At 39.1% G+C, this 19,771-nt stretch overlaps 1 protein-coding gene across 1 annotated transcript in view; it reads left to right on the top strand.

Annotated features, from left to right (window-relative positions):
- The window catches only part of LOC129362342 (BMP/retinoic acid-inducible neural-specific protein 3-like), a 36,209-nt gene that overhangs the window by 15,106 nt on the left and 1,332 nt on the right, over nucleotides 1-19,771 (top strand). The window contains exons 3-6 of the mRNA XM_055033834.1: nucleotides 1,137-1,348; nucleotides 8,752-8,857; nucleotides 12,802-13,038; nucleotides 16,252-16,474. Coding sequence (XP_054889809.1) covers nucleotides 1,137-1,348; nucleotides 8,752-8,857; nucleotides 12,802-13,038; nucleotides 16,252-16,474 — 778 coding nt within the window. The remainder of the gene's footprint in view (nucleotides 1-1,136; nucleotides 1,349-8,751; nucleotides 8,858-12,801; nucleotides 13,039-16,251; nucleotides 16,475-19,771) is intronic.

The raw sequence follows: 19,771 nt of genomic DNA on the forward strand, positions 1-19,771 counted from the left end.
TAGCTGATATAATGAGCTCAGTTCCACCAGGTGTTTGCTAATTGTTGCTGGCTAGTCTGAAGGAGCTGAGTGGGAGAGTCGCAGGGGTTGGGGAGCTCTGTGAGGCAGAGCTTAGAAACTGCAGCTCCTTGAAGGAGCTTCATCAGAAGGTGTTGATAGGTCCACCAAGACGTTTTGCACGACTGAATGGTTGCCATGGAGATGAGAGGATTTTTTCAAACATGCATGAAAGAATCTAGGCCACAACATTATTACATGAAGTAAAGCTCAAAAAAGTTGATTTTACATTATAGTCCTTCTTTAACAATAAACTGTGTGTGATTTGGTTGAAAGTTAAAAATGAGGTGCTGTTCAAAGCTAAATTTGCTTATTCACGCTTTTTTTTTTTTGTTGCTTGCATTATTTTTTATTTTTTTTATTTTTCCAAGGTGGCCATGGGCCCCTCATGTCCACCCCTCGTATCCGCCCCTCATGTCCACCCCTCAGGTGCACCACTAGGGTTTGGAAAAAGTTTCCTTTTTCTGGTATTGAGTATCTGTCACATCCAGCAGAGATCATCCAAGTTAAAGAAAAATCAATGCATTTACTTGACAAATACTGCAGTATGGACAGCTAAGTGATTAAAGAGAGATAGAAAGACTCAGCCAGTCTGTAGTGAGTGTGCTGGACTTCAAGCTTTTGTTCTGAGGTGTGAGACTGACTGAGAAGAACATGAAATTCCTTCAGTATGTCTTGTTTTCCTGATCCATTCATGCGGATGCAAACTTTAAAAACAAAAGAACTAAATCTGACTGAAGAAAAAGGTTTCGAGTCTCCAACTGTTGTCTCAAAGCGTTTCAGCCCTGATCTGAGATCTGTGTTGTTTTCTTTAGATTTTATTTTCTGTCCATTATGATTAAGATAATCACGATCATTAGGGTAACTTCATTAGCGATCTCAAATAACCTCTATTTATTCATGAGGAGTCTAATAGATGCAGAGTCCTTGTTTGTGTCTCTTCCTCCAATCATCCAAGCCATCAGTTCCTCCACAACACTTAATCACCACTGCGCTTTTCTATCTGAAAAGATCCTAATGAAAGGTGATTAGCGCTGCTCCGTCTGAGCTAATGAACCGCTCTGTCTGACTGTCACCAGGGGAGGAGTCTCTGACAATATTTGTGGACAAAAGGAAGTTGAGCCTGGAGTCATCGCCCGTCGGGGCCGATGGCGGCAGCGGTAGGGGCTCCAACACAACGGGGGCGGTGACTCTGGAAGCCCTCCACCAGCTGGCCGCTTCCTACTTCACGGACAGGGAGAGCACCCTGCGCAGGCTCCACCACCTGCAAATAGCCTCCACCGCCATACGGGTAGGTGAGGGTACGAGAAGCACACATGCGGGAAATGAGACTGCTGCGTAGTCGGCGCCTGAAGGCAGCCGTGTTGCTCCCTCCCTCCCCCCCCGCCTGGCGGTTTGTTCGCCTCCAGCATTCTCACCAGGGAACGGCCGCATATAAAATGTTGATACTGAGCCAGATTCTCCTTTTTATTTTCAAGATGGGGTTCTGTAACATTCAGAGTAAGAGAAAAAAAGTGATTCAGGCAGGAAAAAATATTACTTCAGAACTGATAAATAAATACATGTAACATCATTGAATCAAGTTTATTTGTACAGCCCATTTCAGCAACCAGGCAGATCGAAATGCTTCAGCTTGATAAAAACACGAAAACGAAAAGTAATAAAAATGTCATACAGACAACAGTTGAGAAACCTCTTACAGACATCACATTTTGTTGAGTCCCATCCTCAAACTCATCATTACATATCAAATATGTTGGTCGATGTTCCATTTATTATGGTTCAGAGCAACTCTAACCAAGTCGGGTTTTGCCCTTGATTTGAAGGAGCTCAGTGTTTCAGCTGTTTTAAAGTTTTCTGGGATTTGGTTCCAGAGTTGTGGTGCATATATATCAAAATCTACTTCTCTATGTTTGGTTCTGGTTCTGTGGATGCACAGCAGAACAGAACCAGAAGACCTGAGAGGTCCGGAAGGTTGATATAACAACAGCAGATCTTTAATTTATTGTGGTGCAAAACCGTTCAGTGATTTATAAGCTAATAAGGTCTATTATTCTCTGAGCTGCAGGGAGTCAGTGGAAGGACTTTTGAACTAAAAACACAAAAATGGTGAGGTGTTCTGTCATCCTAGTTTTAGTCAGAATGCCAGCTGCAGGGTTCTGGATAAGGCAGATCTGTGAAGGCACTGTTGCTAAAGATGTGACTAAAGATAAACGCATGGATGAGTTCTTTAGATCTTACTGACTTTGTAACCAAAGTCACATCAGAGTCCATCACTCCACCTGGGTTTCAGGCGTGATCTCTAGTTTCCAGCGGCAGTATTTGAAGCTGTGCTTTGACTCCAGATGGTTCCTCTTTAGAGTAAAAGATAATAACTATAGTTTTGTTTCCATTCGGCTGGAGAAAGTTATGTCACCTCCACAGATTTATCTGTTCTATACGCATCTGTTCAGTGATTGGATGGGTTCAGTGATGTAGAGTTATGCATCATTTGCATAGTTATGGGAGCTAATCTTATTTCTTGTTACAACCTGAGCTAGTGGGAGCATACAGGCATTGAAAAAGAGAAATCCTAGGATTGAGTACCGGACCAGTGAGTCCTACCTAACTCTCCATTCATTTCAATAATAGGTCATGGTCAATAATTTTGCTGATGAATGAAAGATCGGAGATTGACCTGTAATGAAGCAGTAGTGATTTGTCCAGATTGTTCTTTTGAGTTTACTATTTAAGTCAGATCAAATGTAGTGATAAGCAGAACCTTCTTTAGGAAAGTTGTGGGTATGATAAAGATGTACGATGAGTGAAACCGACTGTCTGTGAGTCAATATAACCACCACAAATTACTGGCTAACCTTTGATTCAGAACTCGGGTTACTAACCAAAAAATATATGTCAGCAATAGATACTGACATGTTTATGAATGTCCTAAATGTTCAGCCAATCAGATGATGCCCAAAGGCACAGAGCTCCATTTTCTACAAATTCATAACAAGGCATTTTTCAAAAGAAATGGTAATATGTTCATTTCCTCTATTTATATTTCTGAAATTACAGTATCAATATTTTAGAGTAGCTCGAAACCTCATTTAAATTTTAGATGTAAAAAATGTTTTTGCTCTTGGCAGTATTTTCAGATCTATGAGGGGGAAAAAACAAACACTCTTTTTGACAATAAACTGATAAATAAAAAAATTACCTCCCTTTTGGTTAACATTAGAGCTCTGTTTTGCAAAATCACAGCAACCTGGCACAAACGCACCATAAGAGACAAAGCATAAAACAAGAATCCCCCCCACAGACTCAGATGAAAAAAATGTGATTAGGATTTTTCTGTGATAAATTGGCTCTCATTTTTCTGCAGTCTCTTGCTTTGACACCACAACGGGAAAAATAATAATTACCACCAGAAAGCTCCCTGTACAGCCCTCTCATTAAAATGGGTGGAATTAATTTTCTGGAGTAAAACACCAGAACAAGTTATTAATCCCATAAACCGGGGCAAAGATTAGTCCTGCTGCTAATTGTCTTCTTCTGCTAAAGTCTTTATTTCTGCGCTTTAATAATCACCCCTAAGACGCAAGCCTCAGGATGTTACATGAAATCCTATTGGTTATCTGGCCTTGGATTTTTAGAGAGCATTCACAGTGTTACTATGTGGAACTCAAAGGTCAAAGGGTAAATATGGAGGGCTGGAGTTTGATTTTGCAGAAGCAGAGATAAAAAAACAAAAAAACTGTAAGGTTTTGGTTTTTCTGTGTATGAATTTAGGTTTCTGTGTTCAGTTGAGTCTCTGTGCCCCTCATTTCCCCTGATTACCTTCCTTGGGAAGTTAATCCCACCTGTGCCTGTGTTTCCTTGTCGGGTCCTCGTTGTTGTCATTGTCTTAGCCAGTGCTACCTGCGTTGTGTTTCGTGCCTCTGAGTTCACCATTGCTGCCTGGACTTCTGTTTTTCTGTGAGAACTTTGATTAAATCATTCATTTTCTCCATAACCTGGGTCCTGCGCGTCCATCCTCATCGTTTCCAACCGCAAATCATGACAAAACCACATTCTCATTCAAACCTGCTAAACACAAAAAGTTATTTTAGCAATGTAACAGAGGCTTATTAAAACAAATATCTTTGGTTTAGATAAAAGATTTACAGTCGTCATGGTGAAGTTCAGTGGCTCATATTGTTGGGCGCATGCCTTCTGATAACACTATAGCCTGTTTAAAATGCCTGGGTTGTTGTGTGCAGAGGTACACGACCAAGAAGTAAGAGAATACTGATGAATATTGAAATCTGGATGCATCTTTTGTTATGCACGACATTGCAGAGTCAGCAGTTTGTGGAACCACAAGCAAGGATACGTCTCTAACATGCAGCGTATGGACCCGCATTTTTATCCATTCTTTTCTGAATAGTTTACACAGAGTCAGAATGAACAAATGGCATCCATGCAAAACAATTTTCAGGTCTTCTCACAGATTCTGACTTGAATCTAAACTTTGAATGGGCCATCGTAACACATGGCGGTACTTTGGTCCAGTCAGTTGTAGCTCTGGCGGGAGACTTGGGATCAACGGCAGCTGCGCTTTTATTACAAATGTGTGTTTTTTGTTTTTTGTGTGGGCGGTACTGAAACAAATGTCCATGTGCTTCAGTATAATGGCAATAAAGGCTGATTCTGTGTGATTCTCATCATTTATCAGCCATCAGAGGAGATGCCGGGGTCTCACTCAAGTATTAGAGCAACAATTCCTTTACATTTGGGAGGGGTGTTTTGAGGGATTTTCCAGAAGAGCTGTGAATTCAACACATTCCAATGGCACAACTTTTTATTAACTGTGATGATGCTGTGAGAGCTCTTTTGTAAAATAACAAAAGTTATTTTACATTGCTAAAATAACTTTTGTGTTTAGCGGGTTTAAATCAGAATGTGTTTTTGTCATGATTTGCGGTTGGAAACGATGAGGATGGAAGCGCAGGATCCGCCTTTCTCCAACTACTTCCTGTCGTCTTTGTCATTGTTTCCACCCGTAGTAACACGCGGCTTTCGATCATGTGGCTCGTGTAATGTGAAAAAAATGTGTTTCCGTTGCAGTTTTGTTAAAAACATCTATTTCACTACGGCCAAAAAACGACCACATCCTCAGACAGGCCCCGTTTATAAAAAAAAACAAAACAAGTTTTTCGAAATTGTTGTTTGCATTAAGCAAATTTATTTTTGCAATTTCAATTTGTGCAATTTTACAGTTAATGGAAACACAGCTTGTGAAAGATCAGTACTTGTCTCCCCACCTTCGTTCTTTCAGTGTTGAACCAGCCTCTTGACTCAACTCTCACGATAGTTTTGGCTTTTGATAGTTTTTGCCTTCATGTTGGTTTTTATCTCGCCTGCTTTGATGCTTATTTTTGTATTGCCTGACCTCACAGGTGGATTACTTTAAATTTAAGGACTCTCTGGATTCTGATTTTCTAAATCAGAACAACATGCCTCCTTTCTCCATGAAGAACATTGACAAACGACTCCACAAAATAGCAGGGATGGAAATGAATATTCATCAACTCGAAGTCATTGTGGAGCGATGATTCAAAACTGCGAAAGTCCTGACCGACAGCTAACCTGTCCATGAACCTCCAGTTAAGTCTCTCTGCGCAAAGCCGAAGGAGGAATCCCTTCCTTTAGATCTGTGAAGACGCTTAGCAGGAAGAACGCTGCAATTAGACCGAACAATCTGACCAGCGTTATAGAGAAATACCTCTTCAACCTCAGTGGACCGAGGTCAAATCTGTAAGACAGGAGTTCCTCTAGGAAATATGTTTGCTAAACTTCTACAAGAATCGGAGTCCCCGAAGGACGACTCAAGTTCAAACACCAGCGAGAGGAGTGAGGCAACATCGAGCTCTGATCGGTTTCCTCTTAAAAGATTCACAAGGAGCCAGACAACACAGCAAAGGTCCTAAAAGTTGGTGATGGATCACTGAGTGGGATTTAACGATACTGTAACAAGAAAAAATACCACAGCAAAAAAAAATACAGGATTTTTGTCGATCACCACGTATCAAATAAAGCATTTCTTATTTGAATTGAATAACTTGATAAATTGATTGAATAACTTTTTAAGGATCCTTGAGACAGCAGTGTAGCACGAGTAAAAAATACCAACACCTTCAGGTGGGGGTTGGCATTACTTAAACCCAATGTTTTTTATCAGTTTTGCGGATATTTTTCTAGAAACTCACAACTACGTATGGATATTTGAGGGGATATAGCAATTTTGCATAAATCCTGTGAAAAACTGGAGGAACTGACTGTTAATTGGTAGCATACAGATATAAACTATTTGACTGATAAGATCATATTTGTGCATCTTTAAGGTTTTTCTTATGTGTCCCTCTGGTGTCTGGTGGGCCATTTCAGCTGGGCAACACTTTGCCGAAATTACTCTATTGTCAAAAAAAAAAGACTATTTTGCAATTGCGGTGTTCCTATCAGATAAGAAACACAGTTACAATCTCACGTTAATAAATTGTTCACGTGATAAGTCATTGATAAACATGCTCCACCATAATCCTCCTACTACTTCCTGTTGTCTTCTTCTTTGTGATTTTTGCCAGTAGAAAAAAAAAAACTCATTCCAGTGGGAACTAACGAGTTTTTTTTTTTTTTTTTTAATTGCCGTGTTTCTATTAAGCGAATGTATTTTCAAAATGTCAAATTGCACATTTATACGGTGAATGGGAACACAGCAAATGATGTAATAGTCTTTCAGGGCTTAATCCTAGATATCAAGTATGTTTGTTAACATTTTCAACTAAATGCAAGCTAAATTTACTTCCTAATTTAATAACAAAATTTTTCTAAACGTGTCCGTTGAGGAAATAATAAAGTACAACATTTCCAAGGCTGCTTCCTTCCTGTACTCATCTACAGCAAAGTTTTTATTTATGACACTTGAGAAACTTAACTGGAGGACAACTTAGACTCACAAATCCTTTAATACCAGCTCAGGGACTTTCTACCCGTAGCTTATTTAATCAGTTAGATTAAGAGCAAATGCTTATTTACAGAATTGGCCAGAAAGTTGCATCTCCTGTGACTGCAGGCAAGCAGCAGACTGTCAGATCTGTTTTCCTCTTTGATGCAGTTTACGCTCCCGAAAATCTCACAGAAAGATAAAGAATTGATTGATTCTAAGCAGAATCTCATGAATCACATCTCTGAGCCGCTGTAGCTAACATCCAGCCACATAGCATATTAATAAACATACCATTCAAGGCTTTTTTTTTTCTTCTTCTTCTGCTTCTTTTTTGGAGACTTTGCCCAGTTCTGTGGTGAACTGCAATCAGGAGAGTGAGGAGGCAGAACGGCGCGGCGGTTGTGTATCCTCTCGTATAAAACACCAATCATCCATTTTATCATCCGAAGTGGCTATTAGAGCGCACACATTAATCAGCCCGGGGGGCAAAACCTAGATGCTAAAGTGAGTGGCCACTGATGAAGACAAGTGCCCCCACCTAAAATGAGAACGTGTTAGCCTGGTTATGCATCAGTTTGATGGATTGAAGATACCGTTCCGTTCATTTCCAGCCAGCCTGACTTCCATTCATTTGCCACTTTGAGGCGCGCGCCGGCGTTTAGGCAGATTGAAGATCAGTGAGAATGAGAGGAGGGAGACGAACGCCATGTTTTATGAGGGATGTAAAGCTGTGCCTGCAACACGTGGACCTCCGTTAAAGCCACGCATCAAGACGTGGGGAGGAGGACGATGGAAAGATAGAAAACAAAAACCTCAGAAATGTACTTGGTTTTTTTTTCTAGAACAATTTTGCGCTCCAAAAGTCAAAAATGTGCCAGAGAATGCTTAGAAACCTTTAGACTAGTCTCAGCAAATTTCTACAAAAAACCCAGAAATTTGAGTTTCAAAAGTTGAACATTGTTGATTTTTCACTGAGTAAACTTCCAAAAGTCAAACCTTTTGGTTTTGAAATGTGTGAGGTTTTGTCTCGCAAATTTTCCACTTTTCAAACTCAGAAATTTCCAGGTTTTTGGTAGAAAAATTCTGAGGTTAATTTCAAGATTTCTAAGTTGCTGTTTTTTTTCTAGCAAAATATTGATTTTGATTTTTATTCTGCCTTTTCTGAGATTAATCTTAAAATTTCTTGAGTTTTATTACAGCAAATTTTCAGTTTAAACTCAAAAATAAAATAAACATTTGTAGAAAGTTTCTGGAGTTAATCTTTGAGTTTCTGAGTTTTTTTGTTTTTGTTTTGACTTTTCAATCTTGGAATTTTAATCTTCTGTTTTTTATGCACATTGGCTTTAAAATGAGAAGGATCCTGAGGATAAAGAAAACGCACCAACCAATATTCCTGAATTTCTATCTTCAGTGTGTCAACACTACTTCATGTCACAAGCAGTTTCTTCATACTTGTGAATCAGTTTCAAGTTTGGGATGATGACTTCCTCTTTCCCTCAACAATATTCTGACTAGGAAAGGAAGTCTTTTTAATTAAAAGACCTTAATATTACTGCTTTGATAGTGTTATTCCGTTACTCATGCCTTTGAGGCGGAATTTGGTTTCATTGTGCTAATATGTTCTCTTGACCTGCTTTAGAAGGATGAAAAGTTAAGTAAGTGTATCTTATAATTAATAAAAACTAACACACATGGGATTTTTCGGGGTTTTCTCCATGTCGTTTCAGGTGACTGAAACTAGAACCGGGCCTCTCGGCTGCAGCAACTATGACAATCTGGACACGGTCAGCTCCGTTCTGGTTCACAGTCCTGAAAACAAGGTTCAGCTGCAAGGTAAATGTAAAGCATGAGAGATTGTTTGAGAAGCTTACACACAGCCAACGCCACTAGGGGTTGAAAATACGTTCACAGACCATAGATGAGGCAAAAGCACGTTTGCCTGACATTGCCAGAACACATGTGGAAAATGCATAATATATCCGTCGTAAGAGAATCACATGCCCGTTGTGAAACATTTATGCCGTCAGCGAAGACTCATAGATTCCATGTGCACCTAAATAGAAGCAAAATGTTACAGAGGCAGACGTCTGGATCAGAAAGTTCAAAAAGCTTCACCGCCTCCTACTGGCTTGGCATGCACACTGCACCGTTTCTGGTACTTCTGGTGTTTTCGTGTAGTTCTTAACTTTTTCTCAGTTTCAAAATTCTTTAAAAGATTCAAAATAATTTTGCAGTTTCATGTTTCTTTTCAGTTATTTTTCAAATGCATTTATTTTTTAACTAACTTTAAGGCCAATCATTTAGCTCCATATATGTTGTCTAAGTGAGGGCAACATGCAATTCTGATAATAAAATGATGTATTTCTCTATGTGGTGGTTCAAATTGTAAGTAGCTATTTGTTTCTTACTCGTAAACCACCACGGTCCTAACGAGTCTCCAAACTGCTGAAAATTGACCCTGAACTCACCCAACATCTGAGAAGTTCTTTCTTTACAAGCTGCCATAAAAGGAACCAGAAAGACTGGAGCAGAGACTGATGCAGCACCTCTCCCTCCCCACTTGTTGCTAGAGACTTTTCCCTGACTTGAAAGAAGAAAAGCAGTGGTTTTTGTCTCTGAAAAATACACACAGTAATGGTGCGAACACTGTAGGACAATGCTGTGAAGAAGGCTGGTTATGATAATGGTTTCCTGAACTGGAACCCAGGTGGTTCATGCAACACAAGACAAAAACAATAAAATCATACAAACACAGCATTAATCCGAAATTCTATTGTCATAGCAGTCATAATTTTTAAACCCACTGACCAAAAGTAGAGTTGCTGACCTGCACCAAACCTGGCTCTTTGAGAGAAAGGAGGCAAGGAGAGCTCCAATCAGGATGGCAGTCGGCTTTCAATAGAGGTAATTTCATACAATTTCCTTGTGGCTAAGACCTGAAAGTGAATTAAAATCACTTCGAACTCAGAAGTAGTTTGCATAAATCTATTCAGACTCCAAACTAGAGAAATAATCAGCAATCCCTGGCTGATATGATCACTCATCACTTTAATCTATGTCTCAGAACCAAAAGGCTAAAAACTATTTTACCTTTACCAGTTAAAATCTTTACATCTTTATTTCTCCCCCATATGAAGAGATGCTGAGGCAGACGTTCACAGTCACACTCCCCTCATTAAAATATGTACATATACTGGCTGATCAGACCAATTAAGACACAATAGGGACAACTAAATAGAACACAATTGCAAACAACACAAAAACAAATAACAGAACAGTTAAGTTTGGCCAAACTAGACCCAAAAATGAAAATCAAAAATATTAAACTTTAAATACTAATATTTACTTAAATACAAAACTTATCTAAACAAAGAAACTACAAATTCCCCCTGCCAACAGGAACTAGTGGTGCAGTGGAGCATTTAAGCCTCCTGAGCCCTGAACCCCATCTTTTGTCTGGCAACTTCAGGGCAGGTAAGTACCGGCAGGAAAACAAAGAATTCATCTGAAGCAAACAAAATTAACTTTAAGTTGATCTAAATACACGTGTTAACTAAATGTGCGCGCTGACAAATTGAACAAATGTATCCAAATCCACTAAAGTTTCGTTCTCTCTGTATGAAAAAGTAAATTAGGCATAAAAAGAGGAGTGTGGCCATAGGTTTGGCCATGAAAGTAGCACTATGACGGTTTAACTTTTGTTCTCTATATTGTTCTACTGTTTTATATTCAGATGTTTTCCATTGTTTAAGTACCACCAGGATTATTCAATAAAAAAATAAGTAATACATAAAATTAATAATGGATGCTCCAATGAATTATTTGTATACTTTTTCTTCCTAAAATAGTATCAAAGCATTTAAATCAGTATTGAATCAAATTGTGACTTTCTTAACCAACTGTTTGCATCTGTATTGTAGTTTTTTCCTCTTTCTAACATATTTTGAACTGTTGTTTGCTCTTTTGGTTGAGTCGTACAGACTAAATGTCACACTTCATGTTGGAAAAGCTTTGAAATGATCACTGATAGTCCCTGAGATTGCTGTAATGGTAAAAGGCCCGCCACAATTAGCATTTAGTGTCAGCATTATGCCACTCTTTTGTTGCATTAATGCACATTTTAACAAAACACTTGCTGCTTTATTCGCCGGAGGAGGAAAAAAAGACGAGTGTAATTGTCTGCATGCCTCTTTCCACTCTCTCTGGGAACAAGTCGTGCTGTGTCAAGCCATCTTGTTCACCATGAAGGGTGCAGGCAGAATAATCCCCAACTCTAAAAAAAAACAACAAAAAAAAGACCAAATAGTCTTATTTTCCAAAATGTCAGAGCTCTTCTTTAAAGGACACCTGTGATGCTCTTTTTGCTTCTCTTATTGACGCAAACCTCCAACACATCAGCCTGAAAATTTGTGCTTCCCCACGAGACCCTGTACGTTAAAACTTTCATCTTTCATCTTCCTTGCTGCAACTCGAATGTTCACGAAGAGATTACTCAAAGAACATAGCGTCCTCTTTTGTTGGATGAATTTCATCATTGGACTAATATACATGTGATAACAGCATGAAGATCTGTATTCTACTATAAAACCAGGGTTATGTTACATCACTTGACAAAAATTCAGGGGAAAAATATCTAGTTTTGGTTTAGTTATCGTTTGCTGCTCTGTAGTTCAGCAGTCACTGAAAGGCGCTACACTTGCGTCTAAAAAGTGAGAGTTTTTTTTTTTCAGCTGATTTTCTTTATTATGGCTGACAGCTAATGAAATCCACAACTCAATTCCTCAGATAGTTTGAATATTACATAAAACCAAAGCTGTCAGTGTTAACGCTTTAACACATGAGATTAATCCGAAAATTTGAACTCGTTATTATTACATACTGCAGATGAATCAAACTACCTGTTTTTAGAGGTGTGCCAATCGATCGGCCACTGATCTTCAGATAGTTAATAAAACATTTTCTTGAACATTTTTGGACAATGTGCATAAAGGCTGTATGGGCAGTTGCCCAGGGCAGCATCAGGAAGGGTTGGATCCTCAAGAACTAGAAAATAAAATTGATCTCATCGGTAAGATGAACAGGTTTGACAGTACTTGTATGTATGTGTTGTGGAGTAAGCTGCTGAATAGTGGGAGACTACATTAGCTGCTTTCTGCTTAAAAAAAAAAACAGACATAATTTCTGAGATTTTAATTGGTGGTGGTGCGGCAGAAGGAGAGGCTTATCCAGGGCACCATTCCTGCTAGAACAATTGCATGCACATTTATATTTAAGCTTGCAAAGTTGGGCATAGTGACTAATCAGGATTAATCACAGAGCGAGAGTGTGATAAATTTGATAAAGTTTCTTATGTCGGTTAACAGCACTACATAAAACCATTTAAAAGATTTGCTATACAGAAATGAATAGCAGAATCAAAGTGGACATCCGCCTCAAGCATGCACACAGCCTGGTCCTTGTGTACCTTTTCAACATTTTTCCTCCACTCAACTTTCCATTTATATGAGTGGATACAGGCTTCATCTGACACCCTATAAGGAAACCTGTTGTCTCGTCAGTCTTCCCCTTGATTGAGTATAAAATACCTCTTAAATTAGCTTTATGTGCTACTCTGGCTGAAAATATGAAGTGGAATTTATCACCTTTTGTACAATTAATACATGTGAGTTGCACTTTTTGACTTATTGAAGTACATTTCAATGTAATTGTAATTCATTGACATGAAAATGCGCTAAAATGCGTTTTTCTCCATTTCTTCTGACTTGGACCCGCCTCAGGGCTGCAGGTGATTCTTCCTGGTTACCTTCAGGGCCGTTTCATTCAGGCCGCCCTCAACTACATTGGCTGCAAGTCAGAGGGGCAGTTTGTTTGCCGCAACAACGACTGCTGGTGCGAGTGCAGTGTGGACTTCCCTCAGTGCAACTGTCCTCACTCTGACCTGGACACTCTGGAAAATAGCCTGCTGCACATCAGAGATGCGCTGAGGCTGTCCAACAAGGACTTTGAGGAATCTGGTGAGCAGCAAGTTCATTTTGACCCTTCCAAATGGAAGCTGAAAATGTCAACTTGAATTGTGCTTTTAGTGCTGGGGGAGGAAAAAACTTGTCTTTTGAAGCATACCTCTCTAGAGTTTAAAGCGAAGGTAGTCTCTTTCTCTGACAAATAAAATTAATTTGTACCTCTAAATATGAGCTCAAAAGATGTTTTTTTTTGCATTCTTTTTCCATAAATGGATTCTTCAGTGACCGTAGCGATGGGAGGCACTGTAGACTCTGAATTCAAAAAACAATTAGCTGTCAGTGATTGATTTGATGTTTTAGGTGCTTAGTTAGTTCCTAAAAGATCCATTTGTTTATCCCAAAAGTGTATAAAGAGTTCCTGAGCAAAAATAATGAACTTAAAAATATGTTCTGACTTCATAAAAGGGAAAAACGAACCGCCCACTGCAGTGTAAGTTATTCTTACACAGAAAAAGAAATATGACTTGCGGAATTGTGCCATTTGTTAGCTCCGACACAGCTTATTCATATTTCTTCTGTTTCTGCCTCGTGAAACAAGATGTGAGAACGCCATCATTTTTTTCAAGTCATCCTTTTTACATAATGAAGAGTTTGGAGGCATAAATCATTTATTCCCTACATAACTGAAAAGATTATATCTGCATACTGGCAAAAAGCAGCAAGAGAAGGCACAAAGAAAGGAAAGAATCAGATTGATACATACATATGCAGCAACGCTACATAAAAATAGTAGAATATGGCAAATTGTATTGAGGCTGGGGCATCAGCCCGAATGCCTTGAGCGAGTTACACAATCTTGAGGAAAAACAATTACGAAACAGGAAAAACTGTCTTTTTTTTCTTTTAATGAAGCGAGACAGTGATTCAGAAATCCGTCACAATTCTGTAGTCTCCAGCTCATGTGTACCAGGGAACTGGTACTTGCTGCTTGACAAACCACAGAGCAAAGCATTTAACATGTCAGTTTCCCAGATCAGGACTTCTGTAGTGGTTTTGCTGCCCACCGAGACAGGCTTGTCTGATAGGGCTTTGTTTTGCTATTACCAATTACATTTCTGTCTCAGCCTAGGTGCAGAATCCCGGACGAGCCCCCCAAAAGTGTTGTGTAAAAAAAAAAATCTGCATGTTGCTGGACTTTCACAAAGTTCCCTGAAGCTTTATTTTATGTTTATGTCCATTTTTAATGAAAAATGTGATAAATTCAATGAAAATGTTTTTTTTTTTATTGTGTTTTTGTTCTTTTGCTTTCAAAGAGAACAATAACTGGAGTGAATAAAAAAGTAGAATTTGAATGAAGTAGGTCAGGAGAGTCCAAAGTGTGGCCCGTTGTGGCTCTTCAAATAATTTTTTTGGCCCACAAAATATAAAATGAGTTTTGGATCTTTAATGATATATACATGTTCTAAACATTTTATTTATTGTTCCGCAAGTAAAACTAGAAATGGAAAGAAAAAAAAATAAATAAAAAATTTCCATTTGTAATTAATGAATTTTGTGGCCCAAAAGGAGCTAAAATTTGTCAATTTTGGTTGCTTGGGCAATAGCTTTGGACAAAATAAAGGCCTTTAAGTGGCCTAGTCAAACTCCAGTGTTAATTGACACATCATTTTGGGCCTTTAACAGCCCATCAAAAAACATTCCAAAATTCCAGTATTGCTAAATTAAAAGTAATTCAGCAACAAACTGGTGGGCCAATATTCCTCCAGGGTGATACTTTCTTTCCGCCTTAATAAATTAAATCATCAAATGATCTCTTCTTCTGATGATGTGAAACATTTATGTGTGGAGAGAAAAAAGCAAAACCATAAAAAAATAAAAAATAAATTAGGCTAAATCAGTGATTCTCACATTTAAGATCTGCTGTTCAAGTTCAAAGAGAGGAAAGATGAGATTTGTCCATCTCCAGATCTGTAATACTGCATGATTAATGGCTTGAAGACTAGAATATGCTTGAATGGTTCATTGCTTCCTGGAGTTATGGACCCAGTAACATGTAGTCTGATTTTTATTGTTTTCTATTGGCGTGCTTTCTGCTATTGTGTTCATTAAATGGAAAGCGTCTCTTTGGACCACTTTGGATTTAATGTGACACTTTTCTATATATGGTGATAAGTTAGTGGTCATGACTTTAAACAGCTGAACAATGCAGGTCTACAGAGAACACAAATTATGCTGCAAACCCGTGAAGTTTTGACCCCAGATGTGCAGCAGCCGACTGTTCTCTCCTCATGTATGCTTATATACTTACCCTGACCCCCTATTAACACACTGATAAAATACTAAATGCACAAAATACCTTGTTATTCTTTTTCCCTTCAATATTTAAGTCAGTGCTATACACACAGCAGCATCATGGGAATGATTAGCAGCCTTTGTATTATCTCCACACAACACTTTAAAATATTTAAACATAAATACCAAACAAACAGCAGCGTCCCCACCGGGGAGCCCCAAATGTCCAAATCGTTTTTTGTCTCTTCTGGAGACGGAGAAAGTTGGAGCTCAGACAGGTTATTAAGGAGGACCTATTACGCAAAATTCATACTTGCATGTTTCCACATGCTTAAAAAAAAAACCACCTAGACATTTTGTGGCAATAATTTGACATGTTTTGGTATCTGGAAAATGAGTCGATTCAAAATCCTTCAGTTTTAGTCAGATTCCACTGGAGCTGCAGTCATGGTGTTATGAGAATAGCTGGGGTATTACAAGAATAAACTTATAATGAACTTATAATTGTACGAGAATAAAGTCGAAATAATGAGGATGGAGTCGTAGTACTGCAAGAATATTAAGACTTTATTCTCCTCATGTTGTCTTTGTATTTTATTTTTCTCAATGTGGCCCTATTAATAATGCAATACGTCATATGAATGGAACCGAAATCCAGAAATTTAGATAAAAGCCAGAAAAATTAAGGTCAAAAGGTTATGAATAATTTTACAAGGCAATGCAAACGTCGACACGGCTTTCTTAGCCGGACGCTGAGGCTTGTTTTCTGACTTGACCAGCAAGGAAAATCTAATTATATGTCAGGCGTTTTCCTCCCTCTGTGCTGTGGCTACTTCCACTGATTAGCCACTCCATTGTGCTGGGCAAACAACAAAGGATAAAGTTCCTTTTTAGTTTTTTTTTCTGGATGTTGTTAATTTGTGGGTTTGTAGCCACGGGCTGAGTTCATTTATTCATTTCCCCTCTTCCTGCCAGAGGAGTTCCGAGGCTTCGTTGGGAAGCTGCCAGTCCACTACGCTGTGAACACATCTGCCGTGGAGCACTTGTGGCGCACGGACGGCGGCCTGATGCAGCGCCACAGGCAGCTGGAAACCAGCAGCAAGCAGCTCCTGGCCAGAGCCCGCCGCACCACTAACAAGCTCTTCAGCCTCAGCAAGAGGTGCCGAAAGCCGCCGAGGATTATCCTGCCGAGGCCGAGGTAAGACGCGGGACGGCTGGGGGAGAAGGGAACGAGAGGGGAGGGATGCTTGCGTTAACCCGAGCTGCTCCCCGGAACCCATAATTACGAGAATGATTTATGCGTGAGGAGGAGAGAGAGAGAGAGGGAAAGAGAGAGTAAGCAGCAGAGCGAGACGACGCTTATTAGAAGGCACTTGAGGAAAAGAAGCCGGCGAGAGCGGAGGAAAGTGCTGACGGGAGCGAAGCTGCTTCCCCAGCCAGCGGAAGACAAAGGAACTCGTCTGGCAAGAAAAAAACAAAACAAAACAAAAAACCCCACAAATTTCTAACCATCTGCACAGAATTACTCTAAATATGTCATATTAAACTTTCTTGTCAAATGCTTGATTCATTTCATTAAAAAATAAGAGTGTTCCTGCTGCTGGGGGGATAGATAAGTTAGTCATTTCACTTTCACCTGGATGTTCTCTCTGTCGCAGATTTGATGGCTCTCTTATCAACACTCAATACTCAAAGCTATTTCTGGCAGGAAAATTAGTTAAAGACCGCTGAGCCCATCAATGTGCTTCTCATGTCGTCCTTCTGGCTCCTCACCATCACACTCTGACAGCAACTCTGCTTCAAGCTTCTGCTACTTGTGGAGATTGGCCTATTTTTAATTTTTTTTTTTTGTTGTCATCCACAGTTTACATGTTCTTTTTCCACACAAATTGTTGTTTTCGTTCTTGGGCTTGCTGGGCGATGAATTACCCCACAAGTTACTGCGATAGGCGACAATATTGTTTGTTTGGAGGCCATTTTTTAAGTCACATGGAGGTGACGGCACTTTAATGCATTTCTCAAAGACCAATCAACTTTGAATTAACACTGGATCCGTAAGATTCTTTAAATTCCCACAATAAATAAACAAAACAACAGAAACAATAAAGAAAATCAATTATGAAGCCTCTGTAAACAAAAATGAGTCCTTAAAAAAAAACGAGCTAGTTGAGACTAAAGCACCAGAAGACTTCAGTCATCTAGATTTTGGTAGAAAGAGAGAGAGAAAAGAGAAAAACAATAAATCATGCAAATGGAAATTATTGAGCTTGTTTCAATTCATCGTGTGATTAATTGATGCATTTCTTATTGCAACAGGCCTGTTTGTAATTGTTTTCTACCCCCTTTGGACGGCTTTGCTAGCTTTTATCAATCCAGTGGCGCCTGAATGTGTTTTATAACTTCCCCTTTTTGGGTTTTTGTTGACATTCAGTGTTGCCATAAGCGCTCGCTCAGCCCTCCAGATGATTGAATTCAGGTGTTCCAATCACTGCCACGGCCACAGGTGTATAAAAGCCAGCGCATCGGCATGCAGACTGCCGCTAGAAATATTTGTGAGAGAATGAGTCGCTTTCGGCGGCTCGGTGGATTCCAGTGCGGCGCCGTGATCGGAATACTGTCTATGCAATAAGTCCAAATGTCCTCCATACTAAATATTTCACAGTCAACTGTTGGTGGAATTATAACAAAGTGGGAGTGATTGGGAATGACAAGGCGGAATGCCACTCAAAGTGACTGAGCGAGGGATTCAGCTGAAGTTTCTTTAGGTCTTTACAGACCTCCCAGCTTTCTGCGGCACCCAAAGCAGCTCTGAAAACTTTCATGGAACCTCTTTTCTTCCCCGAGCAGCTTGCGTGAACAAGTGGAATGCAAAACGATAAACGAATTGCCGCGAGGACTATAGAGCAGTGGAAGCATGTTCTCTGGAGAGAGGCCTTTACGCCTTTACGTTTAGCGATCCAACAGATGGGTCTGGTCGCAACAGGAGAACAGTGAGTTTGGGACAGATGCAATTGTAGTGTAGAGGATGTTCTTCTAAAAAAATAAAAATAAAAAAAGTCCTAATTTCATGCATTAAAATGGAGGCGTTAAAATATCTTAAAATCATTTTAAAAATGTAAGTTGGTCTTATATATGCTTATCACAGGTCTTAAATTTGGACTTTTCTGTCAGGCAAAAGTTTGAGTCATTACATTCAGTATCTCTGGGCAGTCGGTAAGTACCTGCCTAGAGATACCTTTGCTATTCAGCCAGTCGGCTTTTTGTTTTTTTGTTTTTTGCATCCATCATGGATGAGAGCAAGTGTAGCACCAGTTGGCTGGACGATGTTCGTTTTTACCACAGGCTCATTTCTGTTGCCAACCCTTACGAGCCAGAAACCTTTCTTAGTAGTTATAATGTTTTCAGTCTTAAATTTTATTCAAACTTGCATCACAAAGTCTTGGTGAAATCTGTGGATATCGGGCCAAGAATTCCAACATTTTGATGGCTTCATATAGGAATTACTGAACTTACACAGTAGGGTGAGCACCTAAAGGGAATCCATCTCGAATGTTACTTTTTATGGTGAAAAATGTATGTGGCAGCTTGCAAAGTGAATAGGAATAAGCCCAAGAGCAGTAGCTTGGAACTCTAACAGACTTGCACACTATCCAGGGATTTAATAGCAAGCCCACTCTACCAGTAATTGGCCACAGTGGACTGTTTGTGACCAAAAATGGTAATTCAAAACACAGAAATTCTCTGTGTTTTGGTCCATGCTGGTTCCAACCAGCAACGTTCCTCTAGTGCTCAAAAGTCACTACAGAAGACTACATATCAGCAGGTCACAAAGTGCTTGTGTTAAACTTGGCAACTGTGAATGGAAGCAGCTGAAAGTCAACATTTTCTTAATATAATCAGTCTGTGTTTTACTCATGATGTTCAACCTTTATGACTGTATTGTAGCCAAAATGGCATCTTAACTCAAACTGTCCATCAACAGTTTGTTTTCTCACATTATTTTTTCTAATAAAAGTAAAATAATTTGCCTGATTTAAATAGGCACTGAGAAAATGAGCTAAGAGTAGCTACTTATTGTCCATAAAGGTATATTGCATAAAACAGACATTTGGAGTACAAACATTTGTCAACTTTTGAATTTGAGGAAAGTTACAAAACAAATTCTAAAAAATTTCCTTGCCAAGTTTTCTTGGAAATTAATTTGGTAATCCTAATTAAGCTAAAACATGAAAAGGTTTGTCTGATTTAACGTCAAACAGGGAGAAAAAATGTGTTTGTCCTTTTATACAGTGTATCAGTTTTTTTTTTTTTTTTATATCTTACTCGTGTTTTTCTGATTTAAAAACAAAAGTCTCCAAAAGTCCATACTAATTGCTTTTAAATTGTGACATTGCAATTTTTTTTTTTTTTTTTTTGTCGAACTAAGCGCCACTTCATGGGGCTAATAAATGATCTAATTATCTTAATGGAGCCAATCGAGCAGCGTGGCGTCTCC

This window comes from Poeciliopsis prolifica, unplaced genomic scaffold (assembly GCF_027474105.1).
Source record: "Poeciliopsis prolifica strain line A6 unplaced genomic scaffold, Auburn_PproV2 SCAFFOLD008, whole genome shotgun sequence".
In the NCBI taxonomy this organism is placed as follows: Eukaryota; Metazoa; Chordata; class Actinopteri; order Cyprinodontiformes; family Poeciliidae; genus Poeciliopsis; species Poeciliopsis prolifica.